The sequence below is a fragment of the Pavona decussata genome, unplaced genomic scaffold (assembly GCF_977016875.1).
Source record: "Pavona decussata unplaced genomic scaffold, jaPavDecu1.1 SCAFFOLD_169, whole genome shotgun sequence".
NCBI lineage: Eukaryota > Metazoa > Cnidaria > Anthozoa > Scleractinia > Agariciidae > Pavona > Pavona decussata.
In genome coordinates this window covers 1,190,529-1,205,337 of record NW_028145580.1, presented here as the reverse complement: position 1 = coordinate 1,205,337, position 14,809 = coordinate 1,190,529, and the positions used below count along the sequence as shown (strand labels likewise).

The window sequence follows — 14,809 nt, the reverse complement described above, 5'->3', positions numbered from 1 at the left end:
AGCTCAGTAGCCGCGCGGTAACATTAGCGGCTTGGTTACAAAGCTTTCCTATTTGCTCCTCTCAAGGTTTTGTGGGACATTTTCGTTTGCTGCTGAATATTTGGGTATCGTCTTCATTTTTGTTGAATTTGTGCTTTGAAAAAGTACATTTCAAGATATAGATCATCTATAATGGCAATTCCAGTGGCACCACAACCAGTCCAACAGCCAAAATCATGGGGTAAGTGCGTGATAAACTTCAAAATAGTCAGCAACGTTGACGTGCTGTGCACGGACATTAACACTGTAATTATAAAAAAATAAGCTTGCTATATACTGTCATGATGTATGAACTCCATACTGTGACATTGTTGCTTATTTTCTTCTTTACATCTTTACCAACGCTTAAGTAGATAGTTATCAGTAAAATAATCAGTTTATCTCATGTTGTCTTTTAAACGTAATAATTTTAGACAGGAAAAATTATAAGCCCGTATTCTCCAAAATCATGATCCTTTCGTCAAAGCGGTAGTACTGCATGAGTACGTGAGCTTATTTAATCTTAAAGCTCTTGAAATTCGCGTATTCATTTTAATTTTAAACAAACGTCTGATCAATCTGTTTGGTTTTAAATTAATTAATCAATAAGTCCTTTTGTTTCCAATTCACTGGTACAGTAGGTTTTCAAGGAAATCTGCTAGAGTGTTTTACCTTTTTCATTGCTTTTTTTAAGCCTAGCTAACAACTTCCTCTTTTGTACTCCCTCTTTTAAGGTTGATTAAAGCCCCATCCACTTTTTTGTGATCAATTTTAGTGGAAAATGGAGTTGCTTTTATACAGTTTAGACCTCCCGTCCGCTTGTAAACGATGAAAAAATTATGCTTTTAAGGTGGAGATTTTCAAAAAGGGTGCTCAAAGTGGAAATGTTTTAATACAAAGACATGTTTTTATTGTTTGCATGTGGACAGCAAAATTGGAGGAAAACAAGCATTTTTTTGTGTCTTTGGCTTGGCAGGTCTCCTAGCCACCAGTCAATGATCAAAAATAATAAAAAAAAACAGGTTTTAGAATAATATACTAGGGTTTTCATTAGAAGGCGGGACCAGGTTACCACGACCAGGATACACAAGAGACAGAACCTGCCTACTTTTAAACTGAACATAAAGAAATTCACTTCAAGTGTAATTTTCTGCCCAGCTACTCTCCTATAGGTGCCCCCCTACTTCAAAACTTAATGAAACCTCTGTATACTAGGGAGCTTAAGTAGCGACGACGGCAATGGCAATGAAAACGACACCTGAAAATATAGCTTTATTTCATTTGTGTTACTTTACGATTATTTCAACTCACTCAACTTCTACAGAAACAGCAAACTATCCATGAACCAAATTGGTAGGAGTGGCATTCAAATTAAGAAAGAAAATGAAAAATTCACTGTCGTGTGCTCACGTTCTCCAAAAAACCTATAATTTGGTCATTTCACGTTGTTGTTTTGCAGAGGACAGGGAAGAAATGTACCAAAGTGTAAAACACACACTCATGAAAAAAAGTCAGAGTAGTGTCTGTAACCAGTCCAGATGCTGCATCAATGAGCTACAGGAGACTCTTAGGTTCATGTTTGACTGCAGTTAAAACAAACCCAGAAAACGTTATGTAACGCCCAAAGTTACTGTCCAGGTTGCAGGCTGACTATAGGCTGCGGCTGATTTTGATATATTAAAATTAAAATTAATTATTAAAATTCTAGTTTGACTGAGAAGCTTATGGGAATAAAACAAATTAAAGAAATTAATTATTCATCAATGAACCTCAATGTAAAATAATGTAATTTTCTGTTGTTTTACATGTATTCCCTTAAGTCTCATAGCAACAGCTGTGAGTAAGAATTTTAATATTTTAATATATAAAAATTGGTCCATAATTATTTACATTTGTGTGCAATATTAATGACAATTTATCCTTTTTGTCCTTTCAGAGCTAAGCTTGTATGAGCTCCATCGTACACCTCAAGAGGCCATCACTGATGGAACAGAGATTTCCATCTCACCTCGCAGCCTACACAGTGAGCTCATGTGCCCTATCTGCTTAGACATGCTGAAAAATACAATGACAACCAAAGAGGTATGATATCAGACAACACAAATAATGAATAATAAATTATTTATTAATAATGTGCTCAGTGTTGCATGTCGTACCATTGCCACTTGATATTAAGGCAGGGGTTTCATTAGAAGCTGGCAACTGGTGAATTCCGCCGCCTACTTTCTATATCAGCGCCGCCTACTATTGCCATTCTATCTCCCAATTCTGACCTGTTTTTTCCTGAAATGGCACGCAAAGTCAATTACCAATAGACAGTTTGTCTCATTTTTATCTATTGGAAGATTGTACATAACACACCCAGGGTTTAAACAATGTTAAGAACAACGCGATCAACACTTATTGTTATTTGCTGTTCAACACGTTAAATGGAGATCATGAACAAGTGATTTGTAAGAAATCTTTCTTATCTATTGTACTCAATTTGGTCCTCATGAAATAGCATTTCCTTGCTTCCAGATCTCAAAATTTTTTGCACCCCTTATGACCCCAATTGTCACAGCCAGCTACTCTACAACAACCATCCACCTACTTCAAATTTTATTGAAACCCCTGTTAAGGGGTGTTGAGTTGTTACTATTGCTGGAAAGTGAATGCAGAACTGACTTCTCTGCCTGTATCAGTTCCAGTTTTTTGATTGGTTAGCTACATGTAAGCTACATATTAGAAAGGAGGCAAAAGATGTTTTTTTAAAGTGGTGCATGGTCACCAATAAGCCTATTTTTTGAACACTTTGAACTAGTGAGCAGCACTCTGCAAACTGTAGTTAGAAAACTTGTTTATTCTCCTACACATTTCATCTAACTATAGTAGACTTCTTCAGGGAGTTTTACAAACAAACACATAATGCCTGAATTTAAGCCATTGCTGCGGCAATTTCGAGAAATACAGACCACCAAGGTGCGGCAGGATTTACGAAAAAGGAATAGGCGAAAGTATGAAACATTTACACAAGGCATGAGGGAGCTGTTTTGGGGCCAAGGTTTTAGCTAAAATCGTGGCCCCCAAAAAAAACTGTAGATATATATCACACAGTTTATTTACAATGTCCATTGTTTTTATAAGTGTTTACACAGATTCTGTCAAGAGTGTATTATCACAGCTCTAAGGAGTGGGTATGTTGGTTGATCCTTTTCTCTTATCTATACTTTATCATGTGCCATCCAAAAACTCTATTATGACTAGTTGTATTATAGTAGTTTCATAGAATATCCTACTGTACCTTCCTCACAATTCTACGTGTTTTTTTATTCCTACAATACCGAATTAGATTTATTGCACTATGAAATTTCCTATTTTACCTAAATATTTTTCCATTTACTGCATTTCCTCTGATTTTTAGGGTTAGTTCCTTTGAAGGTTTTCATGTTTGCACCAGCAGCCTGGAGAGATCATTCTCATTTTCATTCTTTCTAATGTTTCACAGACAAATTGATTCTGTGGTACCTGTTCTGTTGTGCTGGCCTTTTTAACTTTTTTGTGCTTGTGGAGCAACCTGCCATCTGCAGTTGTTTATTACTCAACAAATAAATATTATTGTTTTCTCCAAACCAAGAATAATCAGGAATGTTTTGGTTCAGTGATTCCCGCAAGCATCAGGAATCAAGTTGACTTTCTAGTTGTTTGAGTCTTGATTCTCAACTTAATCCTCAATACTTGATTCTCATGAGGATAGAGTCAAAATTGTCAACTTACTCTTAAAAGGTACTGTACCTGTCTGGAAGATCCAATTTAGCTTGATTCTTGCTTTCCTTTATCTGTCATCATCAACATTATCTTCATCATTTATAATAATATTATTATTATTATTATTGAAAACTGACTTATTAGAGAATGCAGTTCCATGGATTTTTTATTGGTTAAGTGGGCATGGCTGTATATAGGCCATTATACCATGTCCCACAAATATAGTAAGAGTACACATCCAGGGGAAAAGAAAATATCCTTAAATCGGCAAGATTTAGTGATTTTTTTGTAGTTGTTTTTGATAAAACAATTACTGTATTCCACTCACGCTCGTTGGATACAAGATGATTATAGCCAATTCGGCGCTGTGTCACCTCATTGGCTATCTATCATCTCGTATACAACGCGTGCTTGTGGAATAATAATTGTTAATTGTTACAGTCTCGTAAAAATAACTAAAAATGCTATTAAGTGAAATTTACATGTAAATGTTTGCTTCGTTGTTTGGTTGTGCGTTTCTCTGTATACTGGTGTAGGAACTGTTTGGTCGGTTTATTCCACTAATGTCTGTAATGGCTTTTCCTCCACACATGTCAGAAACAAAGAGTGCCCAACATGTAGGAAGAAGTTGATTTCAAAACGATCATTACGTCCAGATCCTAATTTTGATGCCCTGATTGCAAAGGTAGGTGAAACATACAGTCATTAATTTTATTCTGAATTGGAATGTTGCCTTTTTAACAAATGAAGATTCATAATTAAATATAATTGAAGGTCTGAGAGCATAACCGACTTATGTCGAATTTTAGGGCAGCTTTCGATTTCGCACGGATTTGTACGAATTTTGGCTCTCCCTGCTTTGGAAAACATTTTGCGGTTTTACAATCGTGGACAAAACTCCTTGAGAAAACCAAACGCGAACAGAACAAAAACCACTTGCTTACTTCTCCCTCCCACCCCCTCCCCCTATGCAATCACAACCGAACACAGACAGCCAAAAAACCACTCACTTACTGTTTCTCCCTTCATAATTCTACCACAGTTACTTCTCCCTCCCCCCCTCCCCCTTATGCAATGTTGATGTGGGAAGTGATACTTGCCAGGAAACTGTTCGTGACCCAAAAGACAACATTGAGTCAGGGGGAGGGGGAGGGGGATTTGGTAGTTTGCTTGTCTACAAGTGAACGCGCTTGGAAGGCAAATTTTTTTATAGGTTTTGTCCACGGCAGATTCGTTTTCCAAATTATCGGTAGGCTAAAAGTTTCCACTGTCCATGAGCCGTGTTTAGCCGCACCAGTTGTTGTTTCTATAAGTAACGTTTGAGATGATATCATGGTTTGCTTTTGCGGGTTGTAACAAGCCCAAAATAGATCAAGGCAGTCGGTATAAACAACTTCCGTATCGTACTGGCTAGCTGGTTTCGCTTTTGTTTGGTGAAGTTTGTAAACGCACGACATCTATGGATCTTTTGAAAAGTTATGAAATTGACGAATGCAGTTCACAGGAACTGGTGGAAATGTTGTTCAAAGAATCCCTCCTTGGTAGTCATGACTGTGCCGTGGCGAATTTTTCAATTCGATTATCAAATCCCGCGGGAGCATCAGAGACAAATCCCGCCATGTGCAAGGTGTTTTGCAAGCCTTAGTTGTGGTTTGCCAGGCTTGAAATTCGGTATGTCACGATTAACTTGACAATTTCAAGGCAATGATTCAATAAAAGTACGATTAACATAGATTTTTAACGGTTAACACCGACTGCTCTTAAAAATAATAGATAGTCTTTACCTTTTAATAGTACTGCCGTTAATCGTTGTTAATCGTTGAAATGGCTACATGTCTTCCTGTTAATCGTGTAGAATGCTAGTATTTTGCGTTATCAAGAGTGATATGTCGACAAACGGGACAAAGCTGGATTTTACGCCAGGAAATGGACACATTTTCTCTTGGAGAATGTAACTGTTTGCATTTCGGACATTCCTGTCACGTACGTAGTAGTTTGTAACAGAATCAAATAAAAGCGTGACAGCATTCTTTTCATTGCTCCTGCGGAAAACATTGCTTTCGTGTGCCGTGTTTCAAAGACAACGAGTGTATATTGAATACAAGTATTTAATCCTCAGTGCATTGTCCTTTTGGTCATCCAGTGTCTATAATGTTACCGATATATCTTTACAAGATGGTAAAATTTCTCAATGGCATTAATACGAAACACAAAGCGGCGTGAAAAAAAATACTGGACAATGGTTTTCAATCGAATTGCAGTTCACATGCAACAGTTTGGACAAATCCGAGCTACATCGAAAAACGGGCTGAAATTCGACATAAGTCAGTTATGCTCCCAGCCCTTCAATTATAATTATACTTTACATAGTGTAAAGTGTACTGTACAAGTCATTATTGTACTATGAAAGCAAATTGGCTTATATGTAAGCATCCTTTTTTAATAATAAAAATATTATTGGTCTTTTCCTTCTTAGATTTATCCAGACAGAGATGAATATGAGGCGCATCAGGTTGGTGAACATTACATGTTGTAGAAACAACCAAATAAAGTGAATAATGGAATGTTTATTATTATTTTATTTTACGAAAATATGCAGATTTCTAACCTGTTTCTCTCATATGTCTTTGCAGGAAAAGGTTCTACAGAGGTTGAACAAGCACCATAACCAACAAGCATTAACAAGTAGCATTGAAGAAGGGCTTAAACTCCAGGCAATAAACAGAGCTCAGAGAGTGGTAAGCTGCCTACTGTTCAGTAGTACTAGTAACAGTATATGATGCTCTCAAAATTTGACTACATCATGTAATTATTTTATTTACATGAATATATAACTGCAGCTGTAGTTTCAGTTCTCACATCAGTCTGTATTTGACTTGTATTTCAGAGAAAAAGATCATCCGATGACCCAGGTAATAATTATTTTTTATAACTGCAGCAGGTACAGTACAGTACTTGCATTCTAACACAAAATTAGAATTTTGGTTAATCTTGAATGTTGATTTTTCTAGCTCAATAAAGTCTGTAATAGTAATAACTATTATCGTCATCATCATTATCATCATTATTATTAAATTATTATTTAAAGAAGTGTTTAATTTTGAAATCCTTTTTGGTAGCATTTGTGGCCCCACAAGCTTCTAGTTATAATTCAAACCATGTAAAAATAAATTTTCTGTACCTTTTTTACCTTGCATGATTATCTGTCTTCTGCGTGTGAGATATATCTTGAAAATAAAACACATCCCTCGTGTTTGATTTATTTGAAAAAAAAATGGTGTTCCATGTAAGCTGCAATAACATTTTTTTTAGCGACAGACTTGCATGCATGTACAATAACACAGAGTCCTGAGATCTTTGACCCTACCCCCCCCCTCCCTCCTCCTTTCTTCTTGCTCCAAATCTTCTTGTTCAAGAAAATGCCTTTCTAACTGCATGCTACACTCCATAGGTACACATAAATGTACCAAGTACCAATAACAAGAGTCAATACAGAAGTCAAAAATTACTGAATTATTTTTCATTAATTCTAATGTATTTTTCACAGGAGCAGGTGGTCCAGGGACACCAGGTTCCACAGGTCAACCAGCTACAGGGGAGGGTGGCAGCAATATTGTACGCAAGAGGCAAAAGACATCCTCTGATCCAGAATCAGATGCAAGTGAAAGTGAGTTGGGCTCATGAATACAGCTGTTTATAAACATTATTCACTATCCTACGATAATAATTTTAAACAATATTATTGCAGCAGTGGAATCTTCCACACATGCATGATTTGTTGAGGCCCCTATGGTCAATTCTGACAATTGAATGTAAGTCAAGAAATAAAAGCAATACAAACAAACATGTCTTACACGATAGCCTGTGTTTAAGCTGAAATACACATAGGACTGATTTAGAGCAATTCAACTTCCAAGGCCAAATGATGCATTCATGCCCCTCTTTCTCCAAGCTCATTATTTATTTTAGCATTGGGCTACCTGTACAGTGAGACTTCAAGTGTTAGCAACTGTTCTTTGTTTTCTTTCTGAAAGATACTTTGGATTCTACTGGAGAAGCAACTGCAGAAACATCAGAACCTCTTAATGTAAGGATATTAGAGTGACACTGACAAATTATTAATTGGTTTTAACAATTTGACATAATTGCCAGGACATTATTTTGGTGCATGATCTAAATTAACTGTGCATGAAGCAAGTACATGTAGAGTGCAATGTGTAGATTAAATGCAGGACGAGGAAGCTAAAGAAAGAAAAATGACCCAGTTTTTCTTTTTTTAAGATACAATTGTGTAAGTTTCTGTACCAGTGCACTGATGGTTTACTGTTTACAAATAAAATACAACAACTTTATTTAAATCCGTTCTTTAGCAAAACAAATGGGAACTGGGAACATTTCTATGAAAAATGGATGGCAGTTTGAAAATGTTGATCAGGTTACATGTAGCTTTGTCAAATTCTGTCACTGTACAGTCATACTGTACATGTATCTTGAAAACATTTTGGTGATAAACAGAATATGGTTTGCTGTCCAACTGACTTTATTGATGATTCTCACTCCCCATAGACCCGTATCACTCAGTGACCATGTTGAGCCTCGGGGGAATAAAAGCTTTGTTTTCGCACAACAAGTCTCAGCTAGATGCGAATTCAGTGCGAGGCTTGCCATGCGAAAACAAACTTTTTATTCTCCTGAGACTCAACATGGCCGCCGTGTGATAAAGGTCTATTGCTGGCTCCAGAATGTTGTGTTAGTGGGTAGGCTCAATTTCTGTTGCTCCCTCAGGTATTTTCCCGAACAGCGGCTGGTAATCAAGCCTAGTTAGTGGGAGGCCTCCAGAAAATGTTTTAGATTTAGAAGTTGTGGTCCTCCAGGCCAAAACACTGGTGGAAAGGTTCCCCGGGCTCCCTCTCTAGACCTCATGAAATTTTACCACTGTTTCCATGTTTGAGTGAGGTATATAATTTGTACTTAAGGGTAGTCAGAATTTCAGCACAGGTTTCACCAAAACACAAAATAGTAATAAAAGAATATTTTTTCCCCTTTGAATTTATACACAAACAGGAAATTGAGTTGGTGTTTAAGCCACATCCCAAGGATCATGACCCAGAAACAGTAGCACAGCAAACTCGTTACATTAAAACCACAGCTAATGCCTCAGGTGGGTTTTGTATTATAATTTTGTTGATTGGTGAGAAATAATCTTCTCACTCTCTTGGTTGATTTGTGCTGCCCATGCAGCATAATTGTTTAGAATAGGTGAGCATTTTGTTCCATTAAATGTCCATGTCCAGTTTTACTAGCGGAATTTCTGTAGGGCCCAGATTAGATGGATCAGCTTAGACTGGCTGTAAATTAAACCTTTCCATGTAAGCCCTAACAGTGATCAGTATCAAATTTCTCCTTGTAATATCAATGCTTATTCAGCCCGCAAGGTCATGAGAATTAAGGATACAGTGTATAACCCAAGGTGAATTGTCTTGATGTTTTAATAACTTCTCCATACTTCTTTTATTAGAAACGTATGGAGACGAGATAGGAGAATTTGGTCTTTGATATTAGGGGTTAAAGGGTTAAAGTCAGCAGTATTTAGAAATCCACACAACACTTACAGTACCTTAATTTGCACATTTACTTCAAGAGTTAAGTAACAGGGTCCAATGCAGTAAGTTTGCGTGCACTTCATATATCCATCTTACCAAAGGAGAACAGCACTTTTGTTGCTCCTTTATATTCCATACACTGTATTTAACAACAAATTATTTTATTGGCATGACTTCTGTTTGTTTGTTGTTGTTGTTTTTTCTATCTGAAGTTGATCATCTTGCCAAGTACTTAGCTATGAGACTGGCACTAGAATCACAGCAAGATGAAACTGGTAAGTACCCTTTTGAGAATTCTTACAATGTAGTTTATTTAACACGACCCAGGCAGAGAGTTGAAAAAATGGCGTATGGATCCGAATGTACATGTACAATTAATTTTGTTCCACACAAAACATTTTCAACATTTCAGATTCTAGGAAAAATGCAGTTTACAAAGACCTAGAAAATGACCAAGCTCACCAATCATCTCCAGTACAATGTACATTGTACATGTAACTGTGGTTAGAGCATTATCAAGAGGCCAACTTTTTCCTCAAGCTCTTGCCTAGGAAATTCTTTGCATAATGGATAATAAAGTGCACAATTTTCATTTCAAAATGCTGTGGTTTTGAGATTGTAGAGTACACTGAACAGATATGTACATGTTCTTACCTGGCTGTATTACTAAAATAGGAGCCAATTCATCAGAGGAGGGTATTGAAGTTCCGCAGTTCACCATATACATTGCAAGTACACCAGGCCAGTATACAGTAAGTACACCGTAACATTTACAATATTTAAAATGCCTTGTTCAAGTTGTTAGTTGTTAGCACATGGTTTAAAAGGTACATTTTGCAAACATGATGGTGATGACACGAGAACATTGAAAAACAAAACTTTTTATGAGCAAAACAGTGGCCCTGCTGTGTGATAAATGTTTAGTACATTTCTTTGATGTCCTCTAGAAATTAGAACAACATGAAATGTTTTTAGAGAACATGGCCACACTACATTGAAACTTGCTTTCTCTTTCAGTACTTGAATGCTAATTATGCTCTTGGACAAATTCGGTCACATTTTACAAGTTGAAAGAGTTGGAATAATATTTTTATTATTTTATATAATGAAATTATTATTTCAAGGTACATCAGATAAAGTGAAGACTATTAGTATAAATATTTTATTCTAAGTGATGTTTCAATGGCATTACCACTGGGGTGTGGTAAGGTCCCAGATGTTACCAAGAGGAACTGGTTGTTTTGGACAACTCTTGACTGCTGGCATATTTAAATATTGGTGGATCGGAGTTTTAAGTGTGACATATTTATAATGAACAGTAATGTGACTGCTTTCCTTTATACATTTTAGCCACTTCCTGGTTCAATGATACTGGATTTTGTCAACGAGAAGGTAACCAGAAATTTAAAAATGTATTAATTTTTATTTAACAACAGAGATAGCAAAACCATGCATTCTATTGTTTCAAAACAGTACGAGAATTTCAGTGCTTTTGATGTTAAGACTCAGCACTTATAACTGTACTACAGCTTTGAACAGAGGGTAGTACTGTATGTTGTGAGTCATCAACTACAACATGCATTATGTTACCTTGACTATTATTTTTGTAAGTACAAAATCAAACACAACTATTATCAGCAAACAAAATGGAAGCATTCTCAGTTGTTCTGGTATATCAGTTTGTTGAAATGCTGAAAGCAGCAATTCTGAGCATTTCAATTTTCAACAATTCTCCCTCTTGGTGAAGGTGGTTTTCATCTCCTTATATTACATAACTCTGACAGGTACTAGAGTAGCTGCCTACATCTACTTCAGATCTTCTTGAAAGGTCTGGTATTTAGGAACACAAGTAGTTGCATTGTTATTTGGGTGTTTTCAAATGACCAAAATAAGACACGCTTTCACCTCAGTCTTCAAATGAATTGATGTCTGTTTGGTGGGTTTTTTTCTCAATCTGACTGATGTTTAAAGGGTGATCATTAATTTTTTTCAATAAGGTCAAAATTTAACCATGTATACGTGTATAATTTTTGTTTGTTTGCTTATTATTGTATTGGAATAAGTTTTTTTTTTTTCTTTTCTTTTCTTTTCTTTCTTAGTACTGGAAAGTTAACAAGCCACTGGAGATGTACTATGCTCTCAACAAACCCCCATCACAGAGTTAACAGACCTATGTATCATCAAGATCGTGGCTTCTTTCTGTTCCAAGTTAATAGTAGTACTAATAATTTATATTTAAGCTTCAGTTACATCATTCTTTAAGTTCCTTGGGCCAGTATGTAGTAAAGTTGTAGATGTAACCACCTTTATGCCGGCAACCGACAAATTCAACGAAACCTTGAGAATATTATTTCTGTACAGGCTTTTTGCATCACCTTAGCTTTCTATGTAAAGGTCACCCTTAATGTAATTCTTACTGTGCATTGGCAAAGACTAATATTTTGAAAAATAAGGTTTGCCTGTTTGAGCAAAAATTTAATACTTTACATGTGTAGCTTTGGCTTCAGAAAGCAGTAAACCCTTCAAACTGGCAACCAAAATTTTCAGTCAACTCCTACACTGTAGGACAGGTAAACATTATAGCACGGAGAGAGCATACCTTACAATAAATTATTCTGAATATAAGTCCTGGGCTCACATGCATTCAAAGGAATTGTGGAGAGGGGCTATTTTCAGGGAGGGCTTAATTCTCGTGGTGACGCTTGATGTTATTATTGTATTCAACATTGGTTGTGTTTGGCAATAAAAGCTGCTTTTAAAAAACAGCTAACTCAACATTTCATGGATGATTGAGGCTTATTATTGGGTTAATTTTGGTATCTGTGATATATATTGGGGGGGGGGGGGGTTGTCTTTTCAGAATTAACAGCATGTTTAGATTTTGCCATGATTCCAGGGTGTTGTACCCTCCTTCATCTGTCTTTTAGAGTCCAATTTCCTTGGATACATGAAGTTTTGGTTGCCATTTTGGATAAATGCCTGCTGAGCTGTGACTGAAACACAACTTATAGATACATTCACATAGTCAAAAGTGCAAATATGCCTGTTTTAGTTGTTATATTTGATGTTTATGTTTATGTCACGTTTTCAAAACCTCCTATACCTTATTATAGGAAATTAACAATGCACGTTGACAACGCGAAGAAAATTTACCTTACACTAAATTAACGCGAATTTTTCAAAAGTTAAGCTTACATGCATTAAATTAACGCGAATTTTTCGATAAGCATCTTGCTTTATTTACTGCGATTTTCATAATTCTGCAAACTCGCACTTTACATATCTGAAAGCCAAACTGCGTTTTGGCTTCCGTCAATAAAACCTTCAAAGGCAAGTGCGCGGATGTTTCTAAGTTTTTTTTTTAAAGCCGAAAATTTGGTTTTGAAGCCTAACTAGACCCTATCAATTCAAAAGATAGTGACTCTGAAGAGCCAATAGAGGAGTCATGAACTAATAAGGTTTTGTAATGAAATAAAGGTGCTTTAAAATAACATTGTTGTAAAATAGCGTACATTAAATTTACATCGACATTAATTAAGATACATTAAATTATAGCGAATTTTGTAAAATCGCGTTAACAAAGTGCATTGTTTATTTCCTATAATAAGGTTGTCTGCAAGTACAACCAGCTCTCATTGTTCCTGGTCATACCTGGATCATTCCCTGAGCTGTCCACTTAGCAGCCAAGAGCAACGAGAGAGTTGTTAACCCTCGGGCTCTTACAAAGGCTTCTCAAGTTTTTTGAAGGTGACTTGTCTTGAAGAACCGATAATGAACGATGTGTTGTAGTCATTGTGTTTATCCTGTGTTCATAATTGTTAACAGTTATACTTTTTCTTCTGCCATTTTGTGTGGCAATGCAACAATATATTTAAAATAATTATTGGTATTTGCTGAAAACATTGTTAAAAGAAGTATCTTTGGTGATTTCATTGTTGTCTAATATATTATTAGTAAGTACGTCATGATCAGATAACATCCATTTTCCACCCTCAAGACAAACTAAGCAATTTTGTGTACCGCTGATCATTTCACTAATAAAGTTTACAAGAAGTCAAGAGTTGTGAAAGAAACGTGATATTATGTTTTAGGTGAATAAAATTAATGATAGATGTAGTTTTCAGTCAGTGACACAGGGATACTCAGAGAAAGAAATTCTGAGTTCTCCCAGCAGGAGTGGAACCTATGACCTTCAGCTGGGCCCGGTTGTTCGAAAGCCGATTAACGCTAATCTACGATTAAAAGTTAATCGAGGTTTTAATCTCGCTCTTTAAAAGTGGTTTTAAAGGCTAATTTGAAGCTAAGGGTAAAGAATTGAAAGGTCTACAGTAAGCCAAAACTCGGGGCAAAAATCTTTTGGAAGAATCTTTAGCGATTAGTAATTAAACTCGAATGAAAGTTCACGTTGATCCAGGATTAGGTTAATCGGGCTTTGAATAACTGGGCCCTGATTACTAGTTCGGATACAGTACTCCACCACTGAGCAATCGGGGGTCGATGTTAAAGTGATCTTTGAGAGAATTAATTTTTATTGGCTTTCGGTGCCACCTTTATTTGCTATTCACGATCTTTGCCGGCACCTCGAATAGTTTAAAGTAGTAAGTAACTTTATTTCAACTCGGGTTGATGAAGCTGATTAGGCCCCTATATAGCAATGCAGTAATGCTAATATGCCGAGGGAAATATAAAAAAAAACATACATGAGCAATCATTACTAACATTCTAACTATATCAATAAATAAAAAATAAACAGTCCTAAGTCTTAAGATTATTACAGTGAATCATAGAAAAGTTCAAAACTGCACATCAGAAATTTAGCCCTCTTACAGCATTCATAAATTTCTTAAGGATTGTCATTGAAGACCATTGAACGTAATTCATCCGATAAAGAATTCCACACTTTGGCACCAATAAAAGTTGTAGATTTTAAGCCAAGGTTTGTAGTTTTCTTACGTGGGACTACGAGCTTGTTGGTGCCTCTCAAGTACTTTACATTAATACGTACGACGAACAAGTCACTTGTATATCCCGTGACCAGAATCTGTTTTCCTCTTACAATATCACTTCTTGATCAAACATTTAGGAAATGGTCACCAACATAAAACGTCTTGAACTGGTTAGCAGTTTAAGAAAGATAATAATTAATTATGGAAAACAGTGAGGATAATGGGAATTTTGACCACTGTGTTTGTACAGCTGTGTCACCCCCATGAGGTTGTCACGCAGTCCCTCTGAAGAGAAAGATTGCGTGGCGATTCCAACCAAGATTGTACTAACCTCCCTGGAACGAGGTTGAGATTGTTTAGGAACTTACACACTAATATCCATATATCCACAACAGATTTAAGACCGATTTAAAGTCTTATCGTGACGTTCGCGGCGGTTTTAAATAGTAACCCATAACAACCGGAAGTGACGTCGCCCACGTGCCGGGAGATGGA

The 14,809-nt window shown here is 36.3% G+C and overlaps 1 protein-coding gene across 1 annotated transcript; it reads left to right on the top strand.

The window, feature by feature from the left end:
• Positions 1-59: 59 nt before the first annotated feature.
• Positions 60-12,123, top strand: LOC146464114 (E3 ubiquitin-protein ligase RING2-like). Its single transcript, XM_085130157.1, has 14 exons — positions 60-220; positions 1,955-2,100; positions 3,145-3,194; positions 4,363-4,450; positions 6,242-6,277; positions 6,399-6,503; positions 6,653-6,677; positions 7,313-7,432; positions 7,800-7,852; positions 8,830-8,926; positions 9,581-9,643; positions 10,044-10,120; positions 10,719-10,760; positions 11,468-12,123. Exons 1-14 carry the CDS (start codon positions 172-174, stop codon positions 11,531-11,533), a joined length of 1,017 nt encoding a protein of 338 aa, XP_084986283.1. The 5' UTR covers positions 60-171; the 3' UTR covers positions 11,534-12,123.
• Positions 12,124-14,809: the final 2,686 nt, after the last annotated feature.